The 27,415-nt window shown below is 39.3% G+C and overlaps 3 protein-coding genes across 3 annotated transcripts in view; 2 read left to right on the forward strand and 1 right to left on the reverse strand.

Annotated features, from left to right (window-relative positions):
• Positions 1-12,028, forward strand: part of dapk1 (death-associated protein kinase 1) — a 57,191-nt gene extending 45,163 nt beyond the window's left edge. The window contains exons 20-22 of the mRNA XM_010783408.1: positions 5,884-6,004; positions 6,710-6,898; positions 7,722-12,028. Of these exons, the coding sequence (XP_010781710.1) occupies positions 5,884-6,004; positions 6,710-6,898; positions 7,722-9,008 (1,597 nt within the window). The 3' untranslated portion in view covers positions 9,009-12,028. The remainder of the gene's footprint in view (positions 1-5,883; positions 6,005-6,709; positions 6,899-7,721) is intronic.
• A 4,427-nt stretch (positions 12,029-16,455) lies between these two features.
• On the forward strand, positions 16,456-21,947 carry ctsla (cathepsin La). The gene is made up of 8 exons (XM_010783353.1): positions 16,456-16,541; positions 17,433-17,567; positions 17,655-17,777; positions 18,295-18,447; positions 19,745-19,969; positions 20,567-20,735; positions 20,819-20,936; positions 21,518-21,947. The coding sequence occupies exons 2-8, from the start codon at positions 17,445-17,447 to the stop codon at positions 21,615-21,617; spliced, it is 1,011 nt and encodes a 336-aa protein (XP_010781655.1). The 5' UTR covers positions 16,456-16,541; positions 17,433-17,444; the 3' UTR covers positions 21,618-21,947.
• Positions 21,948-23,194: 1,247 nt separating this feature from the next.
• The window catches only part of fbp2 (fructose-1,6-bisphosphatase 2), a 14,882-nt gene continuing 10,661 nt past the window's right edge, over positions 23,195-27,415 (reverse strand). Inside the window, exons 6-7 of the mRNA XM_010783354.1 lie at positions 26,733-26,852; positions 23,195-23,698 (exon numbers count right to left, since the gene is read on the reverse strand). Of these exons, the coding sequence (XP_010781656.1) occupies positions 23,513-23,698; positions 26,733-26,852 (306 nt within the window). The 3' untranslated portion in view covers positions 23,195-23,512. The remainder of the gene's footprint in view (positions 23,699-26,732; positions 26,853-27,415) is intronic.

Below are 27,415 nucleotides of genomic sequence, written 5' to 3' on the forward strand. Positions count from 1 at the left end.
AAAAAATACAGATTTCAGTATTCTGAGGGTCTGAGCCCCATTTCTTTTCCTCACAGACGACAAAAAAAGTCTGACATTATACGATTTAAAATAAAAACAATAATCGTGGCTTGATATTGAGTAAGAACATGTTTTTATAAACCCCACAGCTTCTGGTCTTCCAAGACCCGAATGGACAAAAAGACGTGCTGCAGGCACGAAACATACTACCAATAGAAATACATTGCTTTTAAAATAAATCGTTCTGCGTGACACGAAAAAAAGGGGAAAATCATGTTGGTGAACACGAATCAATAGATGGCGATTGCTTTATGCTTCAAAAATCACAAAGTGGTGTTAATATATGGAGATTATTCTGCTAAACAAAATGTATTAACTATCATAAACGTGCATTAGCCTCAGATCTTATTTTATGCAATACACCAAAATCCAATAGGGAAATCTTCCATGCTTTTTGTCAAAGGAGCCCTTGCGATACTAACCTTCGAGTAGGCCTATAAAATCACGTCATCCCTGCACCACTCTATTGAAGTAACTGTACCACCTAAAACATACTTGCTTTTGCACACAAGTTTGGCAGCTGGAGTCAAACTCATAATGGAACGCTTTTGCTGAGATGATCTGACTTTATTCTCTCCTCAGAGGCTCCCAGGGTCTCCCTCAACGTTGGACCCACTCTGACGCTGGTGGAGGGCGGGGAGCAGAGGGTGACATGTGAGGCAGACAGTTATTACCCTCTGGATGTGGAGATCGGGTGGTACATGCAGGACCCGGCGGTGGCGGGACAGAGAGTGGGCGCTCCTCTCCCCGAGAAGCTCCAGAACGTTCTGCTGTCTAGCCACAAACACAACAACGACAAGACGTACTCGCTGACGGCCTTCTTCTACCTGCAGGCTGCACTCAAGCACTCAGGAAGGGAGTTCACATGCAGAGTATCCCATAAGTCCCTGAGGGTGCCCATCAAAAAGAGCTTCACCCTGACTGTGGAGGGTGAGTGGAGGAGGGCTGGGTTAATAAGCTTATTAGGTTTATTTGTAATGTGATATTGATTATGAAATAAGACAATCCGGATAAAACGATTATTGTGCCACATTCTGTTTTAATCACACAATTTGTTGTTGTGTTATTAATCCAGTGCATCCAAAAAATTATGTGTGTATATATGTATATGTATTTCAAGAAAATCCACATTAGAGTCAATGAGCAATATGGTCAATTTTTTCAATGTGTCAATATTGACCAAAATAATATTTTGTATGACTTTTGCCATAATGTAGCAGCCCTCGTTGGGTCATAACACTAGCAACACCTATTACACTGCAGTTTTGTGAGCTACCACTGAATAGCAGCAGAGAAGCATATCTGACCCTAACGTCATGTTTATCAGAATCAGAATACCTTTATTCGTCCCACAAAGGGGAAATGTACAATTGTTACAACAAAAAGCCAAAGACAGTTTAATATCTCTTAAGAAGCATGCATAAAACATTTTTTGAGGTTAAAAAAACTAGAAATTACACAATTTACAAAATACACATCCAGTACCAAGTACTGCTTTCACACCGCAGTACTTTTCCCGCAAAGATTCATCAGAACTTAGTTCATGAGAACTAAAGAGTTCTCATGAACTAAGTACAGATCGCGTTCACACCGGAATAAGTCCCTGAGGGAGGATTAGGCAAATGAAGCCACTGATGTCACTTCTTCTTCTTTTGCTTTGTGTTTACTGGCAGGCCGCAAACAACTTCACGGCGTATATTGCCACCCGAAGTCCCCGGCCGGAAGTCCCCGGAATTGGGGACTGGCTAAACTAGCATGGTAAACATCATACCTTCTGAACATTAGCATGTTGGCATGTCATTGTGAACATTTTAACATGCTGGTGTTGGCATAAGCTCAAAGCTCACGTAGCTCAAAGCACTGCTTCAAATAACAAATCCTTATTCTATTTAAAGCTGTTAGCAGTGAACAGTGACACAGAAAACATCTTTAACATAAAACAGTGCCATTTAAATCCTATTTCTATGTAAACACTCGCCACTCCAAAGAGCTCCTGTTTTCTTTTTTATCATACTCCTTTTGTTTCCATCCTCTTCCTATTGTAAAACACTGTCATGGTGACACCTGTCAAATAAATCCAAACCAGACACCTTTATCCTCCTTCGTCTGGCTCCGGCAGGGCTATCTGTTATCCTGTCGGTCCCTCTGCAGGGGACGAGGGTTTCCTCTCAGCCTCCTGGCCAGCCCTCTCCGACCCCTGTATTAAGTTTGCTTTAATTTATTGTCCTTCCATCTTTATTTATCAAGGCCAAGTTGCATAGTCAAGCATTAACATACAGCCTCTTTTCGGAAGGAAGTATTAGTGGATTACATAGTAGTTTACTTTTCCTGGGCCAGAACAGATTTGTGTGGCTGGCCTCTTTGTCGAGGTCAGCATTGTAGGGAGGCAAGAACCCTCTGCACTTGGATCAAAACTGTAGCCTAGTTAACATTTCTCAAGAGCCATTACAAGAGCTTTTAAAAATGTTAGTTTTGACTGAAAAAAAAAAAAGACACAATCCTTTACACTCTGCAGATTAGAGGTGCAAAACATCCTCTGAATTGTGGCAACTGTTTCTTTGACACATTTTTCAAAAATAAACAGCTACTGCTGCAATCAAGATGATAATTATGAATATATGACTCACTTATACACTAGGATGTTGATTTGATCATTGCAAAAACAGCATTCCAATTATGTGCCAAATCCCCCCGAGCATAACACACATCAGAGTTACTTTCAGAGGACAGAAAAACAGCTTTAGAGACCCTCACAGAGGCATTCCTGCTAAATTAATGCACATTAGTAAGGACGGCCAAAAACAACAATCTCAGAACAAGCAGTGAAAGGTAAACAAAGCAGCAACATCCCAGATGTTATAAGCACCAGGAGACACAGGTGCAGTCTCTCCACATTTGGACTTCCTGTTCCTTAAGTGGGGTCGGCCACCTGGTATATTTGGCCCAAAACTTATGAGTGTACTTTAATTCAGGAAATGCACTGGATTCCCACCTGCAAAATTCATACATTTGAAGAGGCTGAGATGGAAGGAAAAATATCTATAAACATTGTACATTTACTAGAAATCATCGTTAATGGCTCTTTAATGAACATTATCATCACTTTTAGCACCCATGGATCCACTGTTTGTTTGTTTTTTATCCCTTATCAAGTGTCTCACACAATGCCTCTCATAGACCATCATTGACACTAAAAAGTGCAATTACTAAGGCAGGGAAATGAATCAAACAGGGTGAGATAGATAGCCATAATACTTTCTTTAGTATAAGATAAAAAAACACGCTAGACAGTCCACATCATTGTGAATTAATTCAATATACTGTTGCTGGTATGTTTTTCTACTAAGTTTATATCAAGTAAAAACTTAAAATAGTGCGTTGAAGAAACCTTTTAAGTTAAAGTTAAAGCCTTTTATTGTCATTGTCTAAAAAATACAACAAGATTTCAGAGTGCAACCCTGTCTCAGTGTGCAATAACATACATAAGATTAAAAACACGGCAGTAGGACAGACAACATTAACAATCATACGGGGGGAATAGATAGTTAAAAATGCTGATATAAAAATAATTTTTAAAGTGCATTTAAAATGTGTATGAGGTGTGTACATGTGTGAAGATGGTTACGGTTATTGCATTAAGTGTGGTGGTTGAGCAGCCTGATGGCCCAGGGGTAGAAACAGTTTTTAAGTCTGTTTGTCTGTGATTTGAAGCTCCTGTATCTGTCTGTGACCTGGGTGAGAGCTGTCCTTTATTATTTGGTGGGAATGCTGACACAGCATTCCAACTATCTGTTATGCTACGCACAAAATTCTTTATTATTCCGTCGGGTTATTTTGCGGCACTTCTTCTCCCACATTGAACATCGCAGAAACTCCGTTCAAACATCAAAACGTTCAGCTCGGTCGGGAATCGATGGCTATTACTTTTATCATTCATAACTTTCATAATTCCAGAGATACATCCCATAATACATCCCATTTTTAACATGGAAGTCAATGGAGAAAATCTTCAGACTTCAACAATCTTCATGCAACTCTAACTGCTAACTGCTCCTCTTCATACTTTCACTCAGAAACCTCATTCCAACTTTAAAATGTTACACATCTTTCTGACATTATTCGTGTAACACAACTTTTACATCTGATTCTTACTTTTAGAGATATTAAACATTGTTCAGACCTTGGTAAAGAGGCCTTCTTCAGATTTTAGAGTGCGTGATGTCACAGCTAGAGTGGAGGACAGATTTAATTTTGCCTTCATATTTTCTTTTAAACCTGCCATAATTCCCAAACCCTACATTCCTGAGACATAATTTGTAATGACAAATGTAGGAAAACATCTTGTAGCTTGAAAGATAGAAAAAAAAAATTAAGCAAGATAATTTAACAAAATGCCTCTTGAGGGCATGAAGTGACAAAAACGTTCAACATGTCTCCATTAAACTCCATTGTAAATTCAGCCTCACCTTTCCCCACCACAGCAGCCACACACCTTTAGTTAATCTGCCAAAAAGGCCACATTATTAACCCGAAAGTACACAAAAAGTACACTTCAGATGCTCAAGTTCCTTGACATGCTTCACGCTTTGAGATTTCACCGATATCTGTTACGGTTCTTCAACAAAACGTTCACATGTAAGAGGTTTATCTCTCATTCAGAACAATGAATGAGACATCACCATGGAAAACTTTGATCTCTGGACACGTCGTTAGCTCAAATATAAACACCTGTGTCATGGAACACGATGATGTCATAACTCCAACTGACATGCTCAGAGCAGCAGACTTCAGATAATGGTTAACACAGCTCTACGTCAATTATGGAAACGCATCCCTCGCCATAAAACAAGATGTCGCTGTAACTCCAATGGACACCGTCCGATCGTCCCCCAAACTTCGCTTGTATACCACCGGTCCATGCCTCAACAGTTCTACGCCAAATCTGGGATCTCACCCTAGGCTGTTTCCATGAAACGCATCCCTCGCCAAAAAACACGATGTTGTCGTAACTGATAAGAAAATGGTCAAAACACCACCAGACTTCAGATGATAATAGTAATAATAATAATAATAATAATACATTACATTTATAAAGCGCTTTTCTGGGTGCTCAAAGCGCTTAATGGTCCAGCCCTCAACATGTCTATGTGCCATTAGTGAGTTTTCCTCAAAAGCTGTTGCCATGGAAACGCATCCCTTGCAATAAAACACGATATTGCTATAACTCCTATGAAAATTGTCAAAAAGTGCTAAAACTTCACATGTGTGTTAACAGTCCAGCCGTGAAGACATGGGACAGTTTTGAGATTTCTTCAAATGCCGTTGCCATGGCAATACAATGCTCGCCACGGTTTTCTCATAACCTCAGGGAAAATGCTCCAAACAGCCCAAAACTTCACAGGTTTGGTAACGATGCAGCCATCAACATATCTAAGCGTATTATGGGTTGTCATCAAATACCGTTGCCATGGCGACAGATCATTCGCCATCAAGTTAGTTCAATAGTTTGCAGTTCAAATATTCTGCTGCTTTTCCAAGCCATTTTAATTTATTTTCTTCTCATCACACATTCAAGCCCCCAGTGTTCATGTATCATTTCAATCTAAATTCTTCACTTTCTTCTTACACATTATATTTCAGCATAGCAATTCAGCGTCAGCTTTTCAGCATAAAGCATTCCCACTAGCAATTTCTTCAGGAATTGCAGTCTCTAGTTCAAAACATTATGTAATAATGTCAGGTGTATTACTTGACTGTTCCCCACCTTTATCTCAGTACTGCTGTAAAAAGATTTGAAATGGTGGTTGTGTTTTGTTTTTTTAGATTTGGGGTGGACATGGAGATCAGTGACCAACTGTTTGTGATGGACGCTGGGGCCTCAAACTCCAAAGACGTGAAGCTGCTGAGGATTCACCTGCAGGAGCTCCGCGCCAGCATCATCTCTGTGAGAAACACTAACAAGTCAAAACAGCATTGTACATGTACATGCCAACAAAAGGAAAGACACTGCAGCCATTTATACAAATACAATAATTCTTACAAAAAACCCGAATGCATTTGGAAGACAAATTCTCATTCATCAGTTAGTTAGACTGTCCCTCTTAGAAAGTCAGTTAGTAATCCTTGTCGCTTGTTTGATTCCTAATTATTGTCAATTCCTTCCATTTTCCTTCAAATGATTCTTGCAGTCTCAGTCTGTCAGTCTTTCCATTATATTGATTTTCCATTTCCATTGTTCCTGAGTAGGAGGTTCCACCTTGTACCATTTCTTTAGTGATCGCGTTTCTGCCAGCTATTAACAATATCTCTTCTTACTTTGGACAATTCCTTCTGTAAAATGACCCAGATAAAGTACCATGCACTTCATAGGTTCATCATATCCTAGTGTGTTTTTGCAAATCTTCAATTTCCATACCTTGTAACCATGTTAAGCCTTTTGAGAACGCAATCTTCACTGCGCTAAAAAAAACATGTGCTCTCCCACTTCAATTAATTCACAAGACAATCTTATCATTATTTTTCAATTAAATATGACTCAGCATTCAAATCTTTATTGGAAAGAGACTCAATTATTATTTATAAAGCATCAAGTCCAGCCTTAAATTAAATACATCAAAGCTTTATTCACCTCCCTTCTCCGTCTCTACAGAGCTGTAGTCCCATGACGCTGCTGTCGGAGCGGCTGCTCGCCACCCTACCGACCTGGAGGAAGCTGAGTGGTCCCAACCAGCTGACATCATGGCAACAGTTTGTCAGCGACGTGCAGGAGCACATCAACCCTCTGGTCAGCCAGGATCACCTCCGCACGCTGGCCATGCAGCTTCACAGCATGGGGGAGGTGCGTGGAGTTTATCAGTGTCAAGTGTTAGGGCTCTAAAAAGTCAACAACGTTTTCATGTTCAGAGCTAACAAATGAAACAACAATAACACTTGTTAAAATGACATTAGAAAACAAAAACCTTTTTTTATTGGAATCTCTTTTTGGTAAGGATGAAACAAATATCTATTGTTGTTATTGATATAAATAACTACAAATAACAATGATTTATCCACTTGTGAGATCACAAATCACATTTCATCTGATTCAAAACAGAAATGAAACTTTCAAAATATTTTGCAATGAGCATGATAAAGGAAATGTTTTATCCAGTCATCTTATTAATATAGTTTAAAAATGCTGTGTTTGATGGTAGTTGTGAGATTAAATCAAAGGTTCTTGTACAATACATCTCATCTCCAGCAGCTGACTGTCCTTTCACCAGACCACCATCAGGGTGCGCTATTTTTTATGAATAAATAAGTCCCAATGCTTTGTTTTCATGTGTAAACAATTACTCTGCAGGGGCCACATGTTTATTTACCTGATGATTCAGCTCAGGAAGCCATGTACTGAGGCTCAAACAATGTTTCTACATATACTAGGTATTAGTTTTTTAATTTGTTGTATCTTTATCGATTTGTTTCACTAACATTTCATTTGTATTTATTCCGTTCATGGTATGCACAACTTAATGTATAACAATTATTTACAAAACATGTCTCTATAAACACACCATACCCGAAAAGGAGCAGGGAGAAGAAAATAATCTTATATTACCCCTTTCTTATATTACCTGACTTTCTAATACATTTCCTCTCCCCTTCATGCCCTCCTCCCACAGATCAACATCATGCAGAGTGAGACGGTGCAGGATGTGGTCCTGCTGGAGCCTCGTTGGCTCTGCAGCCATGTCATCGGCAAGCTTCTCTCCATCGAGACGCCCAAGGCCATCCACCACTACAGGGGGCGCTACAGGCTGGAGGAGGTGCAGGCTCTGGCTCCTGAGAGCGACGTGGACGAGCTGCTGCAGATCCTGGACGCAATGGACGTGTGCGCCCGCGACGCCACCAACCCCGCCATGGTGGACGTTCCCGCTCTCATCAAGACCAACGGCCTCCACCGTTCCTGGACCGAAGAAGAGGAGGAGGAGTCGCTGATTTACGGCGGCGTGCGTCTCGTCCCTGCGGAGCACCTCACCCCCTTCCCCTGTGGCCTGTTTCACAAATTGCAAGTGAACCTGTGTCGCTGGAGCCACCAGCAGAAGCCCGAGGAGGAGGGGGGGGAGGATTTAGACGGCGATATCCACCTGTGGACCAACGGAGCCAAGGTGAGCCAGGGAGGAGTGGAGGCCATGATCCTGCTGGTCAACCACGGCCAGGGGTTGGAGATTCAGGTGCGTGGGCACGAGTCTGAGCGGGCCAAGTGCTACACCCTGTTGGACACCGCCTGTAGTATAACGGAGAACCTGCTGGCCTCCACGCTCCCCGGACTGCTCACAGCCAAATACTACCTGAGTCCTCAGCAGCTGCGGGAGCACCACGCCCCCATGATGATCTACCAACCCAAAGATTTCCTCCGGGCACAAGTCCAACGGGAGTCCTCGCTCACCAACACTATGGGTGGCTACCGAGAGAGCTTCAGCAGCATCCTGTCTTTCGGCTGCGCTGAGGTCTACCAGCAGGGGACTCTGGGAACAGACATCCACATATCAGACGTCCCCCTGCTGGCCCGCAGGAAGCTCTGCCGCATGCTGGACCCTCCTGACGCTCTGGGGAAAGACTGGTGCCTGCTGGCCATGAACCTCGGCCTCACAGAGTTGGTGGCCAAACACAGCAACGGGACTCCCAATGGCGCCTCTGAGCTAGACCCGGAGCAGGACTCCCAGCAGGCCTTGCTGCAGCCCAGCCCGACGGCGGCGCTGCTGCAGGAGTGGAGCGGGCGAGCGGACAGCACCGTGGGCGTGCTGATGGCCAAACTGAGGGAGCTCGGCCGCAGGGATGTCGCCGACTTCCTGCTCAAAGCTTCTCCTGTTTTCAGGGTCAACATGGAAGCGCTGGCCAACGGCTACCCCCCCATCTGCAACGGCGGCACGTCGTACAACTCCATCAGCTCCGTCATCTCCCGCTGAACTGAGCGGGGCCGGCTCTCCGTCCTCACCCAAACTGCGGATTGTGTTTAACTTGACGTTTTCCCCCTGAAACAGGACTCGTGTGTGAATGAACATGAAGTGCAATCGTTCAGCTGCTCGCTCCTTAATCACTATATTAAGTTGCCGTGGGAACCAGATTTCGTGTTTGTGCTCTCCACACCTGTATAGCTGACCTTCCACTATGAATGTTGTGAAAGAGCTGATTGTCCTGAGCTCCAAAGAGGAACCCTGTGCTTTTATTCTGTTTCTTAATCTTGTCGTGCTGCTTTTTAAAATCCCTTCTGCTGTACTGCACACTTAAGACTCACTCGGCTACATTTATAAGCTACTAACTATGTGAAGGGATGATTTTAAAAGATGGCCGCCTCAAGTTCGGACCTATTCATATCCTACTGAGGACATGCCGTTTGTACTCACTCCATCCATCTTAGTTACAACAAATAATATTATTCTTTCCTTTCTACTGTTGTTTTGTGACATTTGGGCCGTTCAGCTTAGTGTTTAATAAATGAAAAGCATTTTGTCAGAGTGTGCCTTTGTGGCCTTCTACCTCCCTAAAGAGCACAAATAGTCTTGTTATTATAAAATAGCCCAACATTTAAAGAACTGTGCCTTGTTGACACCAATAGGAACATTTCAATCAAGTTTTTAAATGAAACCATCCTACATTTCAGACTTGTAAAATGGTTATTTAATAAAGAAAAAAGAAAGCTAGGCTCATTTTACAATTAGATTTTGCCGGCATTAAAAAAGCTGAAATCAGATATCTTGCTGTTTTCTCTTTAGTGTTTGGGAGTCACTGTAGAGATCTAACCTTTTATAAGAGTCAGTGAGGAGACGATGTGGGGTCATTCCTGTTTAATGGATGCTTTTGTGGGTTCCTACAGATTAGCTTTGTGCTGACAATTTATTGTAACGGTCGCATAATCGCCCTAAGAAACGTCCTTAAAAGAACAATTTCATGTGGTATTAACTATAGTGTGACAAACTTGTGTTTAGTTGTTGGAATTTCCCTTGAAATACTTGCTATTCTGTTCAAACTGTAAGAGAAATCAAATTGCCCTTTTGAACTAATGTTCAGTTATTATCTTTAGTTTCTCCACCAGCAGGTAAGACTTCAATCTTCACTAATCTGTTTTTCAATTGATTAAAAACCCAAAGATTTATAACGTACAAGACAAAGAACACCAGCAAATATGTTTCTGTAGCCAGAACCCGTGACTTTTGGGAAATGAGTTTTAACTTTTTGTTTAGGTTATCGAAACGTGTCCTATTCCGCTTACTGATTTTTGTTTGGTAAACTTAATGTTTGTTACTTTCCATCCAAAACAGGCTTTAGATAAGTTTGTATTTCTTTTTGAGGGATCGCCGTTACTACACATTTTCCTATAATTATTACCAAATTACAAAGACAGTTCTTTCTAGGAACCTTTCAAAGAGTTTACAGTAGAATATTTTCTTTATTTGACATTTTAACCAACTATGGAAGCTGTAAATTAAATTGTTCCTATAAATGTTTTCACTTACAAGTCTGCTCATGTTCAGTGCACAGAAAGGGACCTTTAGCCATTTTGAACAGGGAAGATTTCCCCTCTAAGTGCATTGTCTTATTGAAGGGAATTGGGCCTTCTACCACCTAAATGTATTTGCTTTAAAGTGACATTTTATATCCTAATGGCGGACAGGGTGGAGCAGACACTGCTCATCTTCCTTTACTTTAAATAGAGAGTGCCACCACAATGATGGAAACAAATAAATAGAAGTTCATGTTTTCTACTAAAAAGTAATTTATTAAACCCAGTAAACAAACCTGACACGGCACCTTTGTGATGCTTCCTCATCAACGTGAAGTAACCTTCCAGTGTCAGATTAGTAAACTCCGTCGAGGTACATTTGAGCGTCACTCGGCCGCGCGTGGCTTCACATCTCCTTTCACTTTTTATAACATGAATCTGCGGCCCGGCTCGGTCAGCAAAAGCAAAGTAAAAGATGGAATAAAGTTAGTATTGTTAGCTGTAGAAAGGATCAAAGGCTGCTGGTGACAGAAATGTCGTATCGGTGTAAGCTTGGCGTTTTATAATGTTTGTGATCAGAAAACATTTTCATGTGTTGATGTTTTGGAAAAGAGTCTTTCATTCTTAAAAAGATGTCAATACTGTGTGGCCCTTTTTCAGGACACTGTCACAAGTTGGTAGTAAACAGTTGCGCTGACGTGCCAGAGTGCAGTATTTCCTGTCCGCTTTACTTTCCCAGTGTTACTGTCTGTTTTGCAGAGATAATGCTTTGAATACTTTTTCAAATGTAGTACTTCTCTAACTTTATTTGTCTGGGCCTGAACTTGCCAATCCACACAGCAATATTTCCAGCTGTGATGTAAATACTCCCGGCCTGGTTCTTCACTTCCCTTTTCACACTCTTGGCCTCAATTAGTTGATTCCAATTTCAACAAGGCAAACTGAATGTACTGCACATCGCTCCTAAGAATATAAAAACGAATCAAAGATATGCTACAAATGTGCAAAATGTACAAATGTGATTAAATGTCCCAAAGTGGTCAGACACATATTATTTGTACTTACTTTATTTTTCTTTAAAAAGTTTGCCAATGCTGTGTGCCTAAAACACACTCGTTCATTCCTCTTATTATAACTTTGTACAGTATACAAGCGAAGAAGTGATGTTTCAGAAAGGGAAGTGAATATTATGTTTTTGTAAAAGCTGGGAATCACTATATTATTATCAACTTTGTCTCCGCACGTTGTCTATTTCCATATGGTTCAGACATAAATGAGTGGATTCAAAAGTATTTTTCTGTATGTTTTTGTTTGATGCTTATTCTCCCACCTTCAGAGACTGCGGTCTAATCGCCACATTGCACACATTATCTTTTTGTCGCTATTTATGTTATGTTCTTTTAGCATGTCTTGGAATGCCATGTTGTTAGTACTTCTGACACTTTATAGTGTAATACATTTTATAATAAATTCTTTACCTAATGTCATTGTCTCTCTGTTCTAATTGAAGACATACAATTAGGTAATTCAAAAAGTCTGCACCCTGGTTACCTGAGTCCTGAGTTGAATAAAAGGACAACAACAACATATTTGACCACACATGTTTTTTACAGGCTTCTTCTATGACTTGCTTTATTTCCAAGTAACAACATCCTGTTTTTATGGGTTTTTGTCCCTGTACTGATAAGGTTTTAGAAGACATTGACTTTATATTTGTTATCTCGTGAGATGCAATGTACTGTTTAACTGTTATGTGTGTGCAATATAGTGGAAGTGAAGCAGTTTCACACTATTAAATATAGATTTTTTAGTTTTCTTCATCAAATTAGTGTATTTAATGTGTTTTTTTCTTTTTCGTTTAAGAGCAAATTATGCCAGTGAGGTGTTCCAGGTGCAATTTGTTTATTTTAAGGATATTTCCTCCGAAGGAGTGTCATTATCATATTCCCAGGATTGTATGTATTCATCCCACTTAAAACATTTTTTATTTATTAAAGAAAATATTACTCTAGGGCTCAATTAAAGATTAAAACCCCTTATCATTTTTGTACCAGTGTTACATAAAGTAAATACCATTTGTATGTAGAGTTAGAAAATAGTCTATGCTTTTACTTAAGCAACAACTTAAACCAAGATAATAGGGATATTAAAATATTTCTCCCCCCCCCCTCAGTGTATGTTTAAAGGACCTCCTCACTTCTTATGATTTCAAATCTCTTTGGAGAATCAGGGTCAGGTGCATGTCTTCTAACCTTTATTTGTCCTCCAACAGATTCCAGGCTGTGTTATTCACACGTCTCTGAGTTCATTGTGGAGCTGCAGGAAGTCGACCCTCCGCCCATACAAACACACACACTCACATGACTGGATTTGTCTCAACTTGTTTCAAATGCTGACAGTGTAGACTGCCATTCAAAACTATTTGTACAGAGAGATAAATAGAGCAGAAGGCCTGACGATTAAATCACGTGTTTCTGGATTAGTTTGAATCTTACAAAACAGAATTATAGACAGATTTGGTGATTATTTGTTTTGCTTCAAAAAAACGATTCAGCACAATCAACACCTTCAAAGTGATCCAGGCTTAATTCCCCATTTAATGTGTTTTTAAGCTGTTTTAAATGAAAGTAAAAGTGAAATTTGAACTTAAATAAGTTAATAAATACCAACATTTTTCTTTTTAAAAAAAACATAGTTTGAACCACTACCACTCACCTTTCCATCACATTTACAAAAAAGCATTAATTTCCTAACTGCCTGTACAATAAATTGAATAAGAAATACATATTCACGTTTCAAAATGAGCACTTTTTTCATGTTTTGGAATCAGTTTGGCCTACTTAAACAAACGGCAGTGCACACACAAACAAGGAATACTGAAGATAATCAAAAATAATAAAGAAATATTGAGATAATCTTCCTATTTCCAATGCTCAATTAAATAAGTATAAAAGTAAAACGAGTCATTGTTTCATCTTAAACATGAAATAGTGCAGTTATCAAATGGGAATACAAAATATAACCTAAGGTAAAATAATATAGCCTAATGGTACATTTAATGAAATAAGAATTACTTGAACTGAAATTAAAGTGATGTAGAATGTAACATATCAGACTGCACAAATATTTATAAGTACACACTATAAATATATTAATGAGGTAATGCCAACCTTTCTTAATTTAAAGAAAAACCGGTTGGGTTTGATTCCTCTCAGTAAAGGGAGGTTTACTGGCAACACAGCATAGTTTTTAACTTGCTTGCCTTCCTAGGCATTGTGAAGAACACTCACTCTTTAGCTTAATGCAAATACCTCATGTAACTGCTCATTAGAGGTTGTGATGTAAAGAAAAAACAACAAGGATGGATATTGACTGGTGTGTAAAGATGTTGGTCATTCAACTCTGTTTGTTTGTGTCTGGATGTGAAGACCATAGACCGCGGCTGATAACCTTGTTTAGTTTAGCTAGCCTCCTAATCTTAGGAATTTATTAATGATATGGTAGCAATTGTCTGAGTTTATCAGCAACAGTTAAGATAAACTGAATATTCATACGTTTCTTTAAAAAAATAAGGAAATTAGTAATAAAACTAAGCAGGGGCATTGTCAGAATTGTCAATTTAGCGACTTTCTCGTAAATGTGGCTACTTTTGAAGCTAGTGCTGCTAGCTACTTTCACAGAAAGAGAGATTGCAACAACAGGCTGGGTATTTGTTTGGATACTTTTATAAATCTAGCATACTCAGCTGTGCAAACAATCATTTAACATTGTACTAAACATACTTTTATTTTTGTCAAAACTTGAAGGAGAAGATACCACTGTTCAAATATTTGAAAGATAAGAAGGAATTTCGGGCCAGCAGCCAGTTAGCCTAGCTTAGCATAAAGACTTAAAAATAGCCAGCCTACTTTTTAAAACTTAGAATATTAACTATAACTTGAATGCTTATACAGGAATTTATATTTAGGCCTATCTGATAAAGTAAATATAGTATAAATTGAAAAGGATATAAGTATCATACTCAATACATTGAATGCTAGTGCTACATCTAAACAGTGACATAATGTGACATGAGTCAATCATTATGTCCAAGTAATGCATCACATGTTTATGTTGTAACGGGGTGCATGATGTTCCAATATTTCCACTGCATCATATTTTACACAAGCTAAAAAAGAAACATAGTTGGCAGAAATGAGAGAGCAGACATGCATCCTCAGCATGTGTAACTGGATCAACATGACAATTATTGACCGAGAACTTCCTGTATGGATATGCAAGTATACTCAGTTGTATATTATAGAGTCAGTTTAACACCAGATTAGAGCATCTTGGATATCTCTGATGAGTCAGTGGTGTCAGCAGAGGTGGAAGCAGTCACATCCATTTTTTGTTAATTGATGAGGGAAGCAATACGTAATAGGGCACAAGCTTTATCAGCATAGTGTTAAAATACTCATTTGTAGAATATTTGGCTTTATTTCCACTGAAGCAAATGTATGTGTTTTGTTACATTTAAAACAAATCTGTGTACATTATAGTCTGTTTTAAATCTGCAAAGTAACTAATGTCAGATAAATACAATGTAGTAAAAAAGAGACCAGATTCCCTCTGAAATGTAGCAGAAGAAGTAATATCTATTATTAAAATTAGGTCAAATATTTTTTACTTAATTGCAGTACTTTTGCAAATAGTTACACTACCAGTGGTTGTGAGTAGGTCCAGTCTGTAGAATAAAAAGCCTTGTATCAATATTAATGTAAAAAAACTAAAAACTCTACTTAGGCAGATTAGGTAGAGTACATGTACTTGCTTACTTTCTACATCTAATGTCAGATTATTTCATAAATAAGAAGTGTTCACACAACAAAAGGTTTAGTTCCAAATGCATAAACAACCCGGCCATCAGAGTTCTCAGTTTCACAACCTTTATCAACCACATGATCAACTCAGACTTTGTTCCAGCAAGTTCATGTAAATCCTGCATGTTCATTCAATCCCATTGTTATAAAAATGAAAACATCGGCCATCACTAATAGTATTGAACATCTTTTTTAACCTTATTGAGTAATACATTTTAATTTCACTGCCATCCTTCAAAGACACAGCTTTGTCTGAGACATAATCAATGACATAATGTGTCGCCTTATCTTTGTTTGTAGTTTGATTGAACATTTGGCTGCTGATTTTATAGTTCTGCTGTTGGTTGAAACTTCAGTATTAATGCTGGAGTTGAAGGTAAAGATAGGCTTATTATCAATCTCCTTCCTATCAATTATTTAGGAGTTCGCCTACTGTTTTGCAGTAGTTGTGTTATAAACTATACAAGTGGTAGAAACAGACTTATTTATTCAATTTCAGCTGTCACAACAATACTTCCACTGTTTGAAGAGTTTCTCATGTAGCCTACATGCAAACATGTTAAAGGAAGATAAGAAACCTGGTAATGAAACCGATTGCCAAAAGGTGTCTAAATGTCTTCAGGATAAATCTAGTTGGGAAAATCTGCATTCAAGCCTATACTCGAATAACCAAAACTACTTTATAAAGCAACATGCATGTGAACACACTGAGGAGAACACAAATAGGGATTTAGGATTTAAAGTATTTGAACAGTTTGTTTACTTCGTAAACTTGTCGAAAAGCTGATTTGATTAGGCTTACAAAAAAGGGTCTTTGCTTCACCTATATTTGTATAAGTGTAAATAAATATATATTGAATGGTCCATGACATAAATTAAGTTCAAAGAAAAAACCCTGAGTTAATAGAAATTGTTTTCAGCTGCAACAATCCAACATGAAGACATATCGTTTTTCTCTTTTCCAGAGAAAAGGAATCACGTGCTTCCAAAGATGACGTTGCAGGTCGGGGGCGGGTCATCGGTGGGCATAAACAAGGAGCGGACCAATCACAGAGGCTCACTCAGGCCTTTATAAACTTTGTGTACCTCCACCGAAGGGTATTTTCTTCGTCGTCTTCAGCTGTTGAGAATATACTGTAAGTGCAATAATTATTCGTTAGACTTGCTTTCGGATATTAGCATATTAAACACCTGATGGTTATACTTGCTTTAAAGCAAGCATATAGATGAATATTACTGTTTATTCTGGGTTTTTTTGCCCCGTCGTTTAATCCCAGAAAAAAACAACACCCAAGTGTATGTTTGAATGAATGTCGACTTGATAACATCTTAATTTTATTTATTTTTTAAAACACTAACATGTTTATCTGCCAGCCTTTGCTATGTTGTTTCATTCGGCTGTCTTTGTCTTCGTCTTCTAGCTCCACTATAGCCTAAAGCAGCCATTACTAGTGTTCTTCCTGCGGTTTAAAAGAACATCCACCAGCACCGGGTTTCGTTGGAAGAAACCGCTCTCTGCCAGCTACCGGTTATAGTTTTACTTTTCCTTTATCATTTGGTGGTAGTAGTTTCGATTTCCTGGCCGGGTTATTGGCTCTCGGCCACCGCAGCATATCCCGTGATAGCGAACTAAAGAAAAACAGGTTCGCTGTGTGGTCGGAACGTGGCGAAGTTTCTGCTCCCTATTTTGAAGGAAAACATCCCCAAACAACAACATATTATATCTAACAGTCACTATTAAACAAGTATAGGGGTCATTCGGTCTCAAATATTTTATTTTGCCTGATAATTATCGAGTTTTTGAGCCGAGCCGTCGGGAAATGACGGCACTGTCTGGAATGTGTACTGCAGCTTTAATGCGGCTGTGGACAAACTGTACCACAGACTAATGGGTGCATGAGTAAACAAGTGGATTTCGCGGCATGATCAAACGCTTTTCCTAATGATATTCAGTTGTTGGTAATGGATTATGTTACCTGGGAGAATCAATGATTAACCTTCCTTGGAAATTGTTTGTTTGTTTCCAGTAGGAAGCAACAATGCTGCCTCTCGCCGTATTGGCCGTGTGCCTCAGCGCCACCCTCTCTGCCCCCAGCCTGGACCCGAGACTGGACAACCACTGGAACCTGTGGAAGAACTGGCACAGTAAAAGCTATCATGAGGTGAGGAATTTTTTATTTAAGCTGCTTTTAGTTTTGCCATTTGGCACAAACACAATTCTGAATGTTTTTTCTCCTTTTGTTTTGTAGAAGGAAGAGGGCTGGAGGAGAATGGTATGGGAGAAGAACCTGAATAAGATCGAGCTGCACAACCTGGAGCACTCCATGGGAACACACTCCTACCGCCTGGGCATGAACCACTTCGGAGACATGGTGAGCCCACACTTTGGACACATAACTTACTTTACAGCGCATATCAGGGATTTTATAGGGCCTGGAAAACAAATAAGCACGGAAAACTGATTCAATAACAAGAGTCGTTGAGAACATTTGCCCTCCAAATATAGACGGTTGATGCCGTAAATCAATTGTATTGTCATAAAACATTGTATATATTAAACTCGTGTCCAAATATACACACCTCCAGTAATAACATATTGGATGTGTGGGACAAAGGCATGCTAAGATGAAAAATAAAATAGGGGAAAAACTTGGCATATGGCATTAAACACACTGTTGTTTTTATAAAACCGGATAATGACAGGACACAAAACTATAGTTGGAGATACTAATGACAATAATTGCAAAAAATGCATCCACTTTAGCACTAAATTATACTTTTTGCTATAGCTATAAACACAACAATCATAGACCACAGCTTTTCTATTTTCAAGTCTTTTTGTTAGAGTAACTCAGCTTCATTTACTCAGTTAATATTCTCTTTCTACAGACTCACGAGGAGTTCAGGCAGATCATGAACGGCTACAAGCACAAAGCGGAGAGAAAGGTGAAGGGGTCCCTGTTCATGGAGCCCAACTTCCTGGAAGCCCCCCGCTCTGTGGACTGGAGGGAAAAGGGCTACGTCACTCCCGTTAAGGACCAGGTAATAACCTCTTTATATCTCGCCGGCTCACACATCAAGGTGCAGCTATGTGTTTGCAAGGAGGTCAAATCTAGAAAATATTTTCCGGTAACACTGTAGGGAGTGTTAGCAAAATCTGACTCGGGTATAGATATTTGGGATAATTTATTAACTACCGTTAAGACAAAAACAACTCTTAGTGATACACTTTTTTTTTTTACCAAGAACAGATACACCATCTGTTAATCAGGCAAATCAATGGCTCGGTTTGAAAAAGAAAAGTCACATTTGGACTGAAATTTTAAGCCTTTATTGTTACATAACTGACATTGATGAAAAAAACCACGCATATGGCCAATTGTTGTTGCAGTGAAAAGCTTGTGTCGAAACACACACATGCTCATTTTTGTATCTTTGTTAGCACTGCAGGAGATACACACACTCGTATCAGCTGTTGGAAACATTTGGTAAACAGAATTACGTAATATGTGACTTTGAACAGCTTCATGGTTACGGATTTGCTTGTTGGAAGACAATAAGGGCACCCTGTCCACTACTTTTTTTGCTCGAACAGGGAGATAAGAGGGCCACTTGCATGTTGTTTTAGTTATCTAGCGACACACACACTCCTCCGCCCTGAGTGTACAGTCTGTTCTCTCTGCTCACCCCCTGCAAATACATTAACAATCTGTAAGCTGAAACCGGCCCTACCAGCTCCCTGTAAACTGTAATCATATACATTAGGCCAAAGTACTGGAGTGCAGCTTCCAATACAATGTTATCTATAAAAGAGAAGTGTCCGGAATCAGAGAGATAATGTGCATAACCAGGAACAGAATGGATCACACAAGTACAACACAATCAAATGACTCAAATTTAAAAACGTGACGCAATATGCTAACTGCAAAAATCATATTGGTCTGTCCTGAAGGTGATGGTAATAAAGTCAGTTATTTTAAATAAGAAACTGTCACAACGGTTTGGAGAATCCAGAGGGATATATGTAAGGAAACTGATTTCTAAACTTCTTCTTTCTGTCTGTCTTTATGTTAAAACGTATTATGTCTCAACCACAATCGCACAAAGCTAATAAAAGATAGCACGTATTAACAGTTAGACTCCCTAACAAAGTGTCTCTCTACAATGTCCAATGCTTCCGGGACTCACAGGAGAGAACAAAAGTAACAAAATGGCCAACATCAGAAAGCGATGCATGCTTTTTTTTTTTAAACAAACAAACATGTACAGGTGCCTTTTTAACTCTGTAGTCAGATCTTTAAGGCAAAGGAGGTGAACTGATCCTGTGTCTGTGCCCCAGGGTAATTGTGGCTCCTGCTGGGCGTTCAGCACCACCGGGGCTCTGGAGGGTCAGGTCTTCAGGAAGACGGGTAAGCTAGTGTCTCTGAGCGAGCAGAACCTGGTGGACTGCTCCAGACCGGAGGGCAATGAGGGCTGCAACGGGGGTCTGATGGACCAGGCGTTCAAGTATGTCCAGGACAACAGCGGCCTGGACTCCGAGGACTCCTACCCCTACCTGGGGACGGTACGTGTCTCTGTCAAGTCACCAAAAAGTCCCATTTCAAAGTGTAGAAAACGTTTTGCCGCTGTATAGGGCTGTGTATTAACTGATTGTCGAAGATGATAAAGTAACACACAATTGTAATAATTGCACTGTCCATTAATAAACACTTATTATAATAATAATTTTTTTTTTTTTAAACTGTTTATTTAGCACCTGTGAAAAAAGAGAAAAGAGAAAAAAAGAATTAGACTTCAAAAACATGAAGACAAATAAAACCTGTACCAGGATTGAATCGTAATTACTCCCACATAAACATGATTTTTCCTCCTTGGAATTGGCATTAGAAAAGTCTTAAATATAAGTGAAGCAGGCACAAAGACGAATGATGCTACCTAAATGTAGATATAAAACTAAATATTGAATTTGCTATAATCAAGTGATTTGCATTTAGGCTAGGAATATACCTTTTCAAACTATTTGATTGGTTGCAGATTAATCATTGAATCCATTAATAGCTCTGCATTGCTCGCTCAGAGTTTGAATTGGGGGACATGTTTTGGATTCAGGAGGTCTGTGTTGACACCTGCTAACGCTCCTCCTCTTCCTCTTCCTCCGCAGGACGACCAGCCGTGCCACTACGACGCTTCGTTCAACGCTGCCAACGACACGGGCTTCGTGGACATCCCCAGCGGTAAGGAGCACGCGCTGATGAAGGCCGTGGCCTCCGTGGGGCCCGTCTCTGTCGCCATCGACGCCGGCCATGAGTCCTTCCAGTTCTACCAATCTGGTATGTAACAAGCCTTTTCTGTTGGTATCCCTCGCCTCTCTTTAAGCAAGTATAACTGAAACTCACTGGGCTTGTGTTTTTAGGAATCTACTACGAGAAGGAGTGCAGCAGCGAGGAGCTGGACCACGGCGTGCTGGTGGTGGGTTACGGATTTCAGGGAGAAGATGTTGACGGAAATAAATTCTGGATTGTGAAGAACAGGTCAGTGGAAACAGAGAATCAGTCTGCTTCTTTTGTTAGTGCTGCCTGAAGGAAAAGTGGCGCTAAGAAAATGTTTATCTGCTTACAAAGATATGTTATACTGTGCCTGTAGATGGATTTCAATACTCCTTTCTGTTTTGGAACTATTTATTTATTATTTAGGGTTGTCGAGTCCTAAAAGGCTTAAAATAAAAATGTATTTTGTCTTGAATCATTAAAAAGAAAAAGCTATTCTTGCAATAACATGATTTTCACACCCTACTTGGGTTGAGAACTTTTACTACTTAAAGTATATTTAAAGAGTTTCCCTTCTTACATCTTTTCGTTTTGGTGGTCAAAACTGAATACATTTGACCTCCAGTCAGCATTTTCATTAACTTTGATAGGGTTTTTATCTCAAACTCGTCAATTTTGATTAGCTGCTTGTTTATAACAAAAATATTAAAACATGAATTTAACCGTTGAAGGCAAATGGGACCTCCCTCTGAGGCTAGCTGGTTGGGCTTTTAATTTGATTTCTCTAACCGCTTCCAATCCAAACTGAAACTCATTTCCTGTCCTTTTTGTTTGTGTTGTTGCAGCTGGGGTGAAGGCTGGGGAGACAAAGGCTTCATCATGATGGCTAAAGACAGGAAGAACCTCTGCGGCATAGCGACAGCAGCCAGCTATCCAATGGTCTAACGTTAGCTGCTCTTCTTGGCTCCTTAGTGTTTTTTATTGCAATAGTTTGGTTGGAGGCGGCGGCGAGGCTTCAGTCACCGCGACAATAACCGCAGGAGATTCTGCGACTGTTAATCAAACACTGTTTGTTGTTTTTAGGGAAATGGCGCCTTTTTTTTGGCTGGTTTTGTGCCACTTTTATTTTTGTTTAAAACAAATTTTAGTTTGGTGTTTTTATTATTTGTAAATATGTGTACGTTACTTGGTAAGTGATGCTTAAAAACTTGCTGCGGTCAATGTAAAGGTTTTTTTCTACTTTTACTGTGATCAATTAAAAGTTGTGAAACACTACATGGTTTTCTGGATGTTTTTTAAATGTAATTTGTATTTTTAATGTCTTATTTCAAGACATGGTTTTAGCTGATTTTCTTAAATGACAAATAAGAAACAACTGCCTTTTTTAAAGGGGCCTTATTTGGCTTTTTTGGGTTATATTAGCCTTTGGGCATTTACATGGCTCTGGTTTCAGACAGAGGGTGAAAAGAGGTGCTGCAGGCAGTATGAGACAAATGTCACATTAGAGGCACGAAATGCAATTAGAAAACCTGAGAATGAGCAAAATATGGCCTCTTATAATGATGTATTTTTCACATACTTTGAGTTTTATAAGAGGATTAATAGCAACTATTCAAAGTATCTGGGGAAAAGAAATCACCCAATTTGGAGATGCATTACATTAAAGCTATATAAATACTGTAAATATATAATATTTACCGGTAATCATTAAAAACACTGTTCTATACTGTAAAAAATCATTACATAAGCATGTGTACTGCTCTGAAAGGTGCTCCTGTCTCGTAACTTCTGAAGACTAATCAGACTAAAGTGATTTGAGGTGTTTTTAATCTTGTTCTTGGCTCGCTGACAAATGTGATCAATGTCGCCCTATCATACTATCAGCCGTTTTTTTTTAAACGTTATGACATTGCATTATCTTCCAACATAAGAGCAGAAATCAATGTTCAGTTTTTGGTATTCGGATGCTAAATGAGCCTTCAGCTGTTGATAATCCCACGCGACGGTCTAACACGTAGAGTCACATGATTTCCAGTGAGAGCAGCTAAACTCGCTGACGTCTGGCTCTGGATCAGAGGATTATTGATTCTCTCACAATGGGTACGATTACATGGGTCCTAAAGGTATGAGGGGTTAATCAGGGCTGTAACCAATGATTACTGGTGTCTATTTAATTTAGGGTAATTTGAAATAAAATTATAATTCTGTCTAATTATGTTATATAGTCTGATAACAAAAACACAGTGGACCATATAAATAAAAAGCAGCACATTGTGGGTGTTTCTTCTTAAAATGTCCCACAAACTATAACTTAATTATTTAACTTTTTGTTGTAAAGTAATCCGTTTTCAACACTTGAGTTTTTGAATTGACACTGTAACCCCCTTACGTATTACATATTTCAATATTCTTTGATTCAGGAAATTCAATAACCTGTGTTTATCAAACAATATATTGTAGTGTATATTATTACAACTTCAAAATCATGTGTGAGGACAAGCTGAAATGTACAGGGAGCAGTAGAATCTGTATTTGTTCATTTATTTATTTGATGAAAACAGATGATCCGTTTTGATATTATTAAGGAATTCAATTTGCCTTTGTTGCACATTTATTCTGCAATTAGAAAAAAACATAGGTTGGAGTAGCCTACTTAAAAGAACAAATACAATTTTATTAAAACGGTTATTCATTTATTTTTTGTATTATTCCATGATTTGTGATCAACTTATACATTTTGATAAAACTGCAAAATAATTATTCTATTTTGGTGCATAGAGATCCCCAAAAAAGAACCTTGTGCCATTTGATAGGAGCTGTATATATACATTTGTGCAGCTTCACTGGTGCTTCTTGACGAAGGTCAGGAACTCGTTGACGTCGTCGGGGGAGCCCACCACGAAGGGGACCCTCTGGTGGAGCTCTTCGGGCTGGATGTCAAGCACCCTCTGGAAGCCGGTGGAGGCCAGCCCCCCCGCCTGCTCGATGAGGAAGGCGATGGGGTTGCACTCGTACAACAACCGCAGCTTTGGGCAGGAACATGGAAACAAAGGATGGCGTTATGAAACACAAAGTAAATAAAATGGTTTGCTAGTTTTCCTCGGTCAAACGCTTTATACGCATGCAAATAGTATTTTCTTTTAGCTTTAAAGACTTTGTGACAGAATGTATTTTGATTTTTGTAGCAGTCATTAGATGTTATCAAACTTGGACATATCATAAAAGGTAAAACATGACAACTCTGGGCCTGAGGTAGTAAGATAGGCAATAGTATGGAGTCTTAGTAAAAGTAAAGTATAAAAACCACACTGTTAAAATACTGCAAACTCTTACCATCAAAATATATGAAAAGTAAAAGTGTTCATTATGCGGAATGTAAAAATTCTGAATAATGTGTATTCCATTGCTGGATTATAATTATCTATCTTGATTTATATTTTGTTTTGTTCACTTAAATTTGCTTGTGACTCAAGCTGCCAATTGTAGTGGAGTATAAAACAGAAGTTTTCCATAAAAATAAAGAAAAATCAACTTAACTAAAGTACAAGTAACTGTAATGTTTTTGTTTTGTTTTGCTTTTAAGACATACTACACTGGGTTTATTTATTTTTGGTACATTTTCGACATATAATACTTTTTCTCTTTTTTTATATTTTTGCAATACTGTACAATGTCTAATTTTTCTTGAATTTTTGACACACTATACTTTGTATGTTTGTTGATTTATTTTGTACTTAGTGTATTTTATCCATATCACTTATTTATTGATTTATCAGAATTTTGCTCTGTGTAACCAGACAATAAAAACAGATTAAACAAGGGAACAAGAGATATGTAAAGCCCTTTGAGATACCAATGTGATTTAAATGTGCCAACTAAATACAGCCTTGCCCTCCTCTATGTCTAATAACACATGAAGAGTAAGATCAGTAAGTTCAGAATCAATTATGAGACACGGTGTGACACCACAACAACCAGCAACCATTCAACTCCATGCTGCTGTTAAAGTAAAAATTAAAATCTAATTTCAATGTTTTGTTTTGCAATTTGAGCATCTTGATAATGAAACATTGTTAAAGGTGTAAGACAGTAGGTTCAGGATAAATGGGTGAGAGTTGTTGTTGTCTATCTCTGTGACGTGCCTCGACTGTCTCCGGGCTTTATTTAGCACAGGAGGAGGAAAACAGCCTCAGGTTACAAACTGCTCCTCTTTTAGACTGCGCTGGCTACCCCTTTCTTAGAAAACATTTTAAAGTATTTACTTAGGACTTCATGGCCAGACTAATGTGCTTCAGTGTACTTTTCATAAAGGCTCTCAGATCCGCTGTTAGCCTGCCAGCTGGGGGCTATACTACGAGGCAGGATTTTCGTTTAGCAAGATAACTTCTGGGATTTCCGGTACTACGAAGCTGGTTCACTTTTTAGCGGGCTAGATCTCCATGGTGACTTATCCTGGAACTAGTCTGTGCTCCGAAGCAGGATAGGTTCCAGGATGAGAGATATACTCCACGCCTGCTGACCAATCAGAGCTCAGTGTGCGGAGGAAACACAGTTTAAACTGCCGTTGCAGGAAAGACGGCCGGCCAAAATCACTGACTGTGAACGTGAAAATGAATAGAATATCACCTCCCATCTTCAGAGCAATCTGACTATTATAACTATTATACTATTATGTTAAGAAAGCTTAATTAAATATCTGCCACAACATAAGTAACCGGATCAGAGTAACATTAGGTACAGTCCGCGGGCATATCACATCATAATGTATCATATATTTCCTTATCTGAGTCAGTTGAGCTGTATCTGGCCGTGCAACACTCACAGTGTCACATACTGTTTGCAGAAGTATTATTTTAAGCAACACATTAAGTTGACGAAACACTCGAGTCAAATGTAATTAAAGTCAGATCCACTCGTGTCTTAGACGGGGCAGTGATATCATAAACCTGTTAATGTACGCATTCAAACACTTTTTCTTTTACCAGCTGTATTCACCTCGCAGGTGCAACTATGTGGCTTTATCCTGGATAAAGTATTTAAGTCATGGATGTTTAAAGTTTAACTTCTTCATATGTCTAATATTATAGTTGATTTTTCATTCAGGAAGTATGACGCGCTGCGCTGTCAGTACGCTTGTCCATGTTTGTGATTGGTCGAATGCTCCAAATACCACCCCTTTCATGTGAACGTGCACCTAACTAGATAGGACACGGCTGGCTTGAGCGATCCACTTGATAACCCGCGTCGTAGTACAGTTTAGCGAGAGCGCGTATGTTTTGGATTAGGCCAACCGGCTAACTCAAAAATATCCAGGTTAGGTTGAACCAGCTTCCTAGTACAGGCCTCAGGTTAAGGTCAAAGGTGACCGAGCGTTTGTACAAATCCTGTCTCAACACGTTTTACTAGTCTCTTTGTTGACCTCATACAGCTCTGTTGTTCAAACACCTGAGATTAAGTTAAAATCATATATATAAAGGTTCAAATCCATAGTTGCTTTAGTTATATCACTAGCTTCTGGCTACATGTCTGTCTGTATCTATAGGTGAGGGCTTTTCGGCTGTTGTTGGGTTTTTCTTGTATTTTTGTGTTTGACATCACAGCTGATCAAAAACGGAGGATTGGAAAAAGTTGTGGTCTCATCAAGGAAATAGAGGGGTGGGACTTTGAAAAGAGGCCATTGGCTTCCAGACATGTGTGGACAAGATGGTCTCTGGAATGACACTTGATTGATATTTATTTGTAATCTTTTAATAAAAAAAATAAAATGTTATGCTTTATTTATCCAAAGTATTGCCTAGTATTTCACCATTATTGAACAATGTTGAAGAGAGCCTTGGTGATGGTTGAAGCAGGATACTCTGAGCCAAAAGTGTCACCTCCTCCTCTGTATTTAGACTATAGTTTCTAAACCAGACAAATATGTTATTATTCTGCCATGAAGTAGATGTAAGTGGAAACATTTAGGTAGCATGATTCTGTGATCGTTGATGTCAATCTTAAAGGTTTTATGTGTTAATCTGAATATTGGACAGATAAAGGTTGGTGGAGGTCAGCGGTTACCTTCCCCTTGGGGCTCTTCTCGTTGGCGGGGTACATGAAGATCCCTCCGTAGGCGATGGTGCGGTGAATATCTGAGACCATGGAGCCCACATAACGTGCTCCGTAGGGAGAGCTGCCGTCCTGCAGGAGGGCAGAGGATGTTTTGATTATTAGTAAGGCTTAGATATTTCTCAAACTTTTCGCATTTTTGATTTTGATTTAACCCCACCCCCTTACTTTGGTGTTCGCGGTCAAATTTGACCGATCCTGTTTAAACTGCTATTACTTTAACACAAAAACCATTAATCATCACCAAATGTCATTTAACAACCTTTCAAACTGTAAATATTGTATCAGACTACTGGTATACATGAAAAACTGCAGTAAATATACAAAGAACAGACACTGAACATGTATTGCGTGTGCCAGGTGTGATCCATGTGGGGGGATGGTCACATAAGAGCGGGAAATGTGTCAAATTGTTGTGTGCGTGTGTTTGTGCGTTTGTGTGTGCCAAGTGTGATTCACGTGGGGGGATGGGAACATAAGGGGGCGGGGGACACATCTAGAGTGTGTGTGTGTGTGTGTGTGTGTGTGTGTGTGTGTGTGTGTGTGTGTGTGTGTGCCCGTGTGTGTGTGTGCCCGTGTGTGTGTGTGTCCGTGTGTGTGTGTGTGTAGGAACCAGATCTGTGACGTAACTAACG

This window comes from Notothenia coriiceps, unplaced genomic scaffold (genome assembly GCF_000735185.1).
Source record: "Notothenia coriiceps isolate Sejong01 unplaced genomic scaffold, NC01 NC01_scaffold00025094, whole genome shotgun sequence".
Taxonomy (NCBI): domain Eukaryota; kingdom Metazoa; phylum Chordata; class Actinopteri; order Perciformes; family Nototheniidae; genus Notothenia; species Notothenia coriiceps.

Coding starts and splice junctions, on each gene's coding strand:
- ctsla (XM_010783353.1), top strand. CDS start 17,445: ATGCTGCCTCTCGCCGTATTGGCCGTGTGCCTCAGCGCCACCCTCTCT. Junction 17,778..18,294: donor TGAACCACTTCGGAGACATG/GTGAGCCCACAC, acceptor CTCTTTCTACAG/ACTCACGAGGAGTTCAGGCA. Junction 20,937..21,517: donor TTCTGGATTGTGAAGAACAG/GTCAGTGGAAAC, acceptor GTGTTGTTGCAG/CTGGGGTGAAGGCTGGGGAG.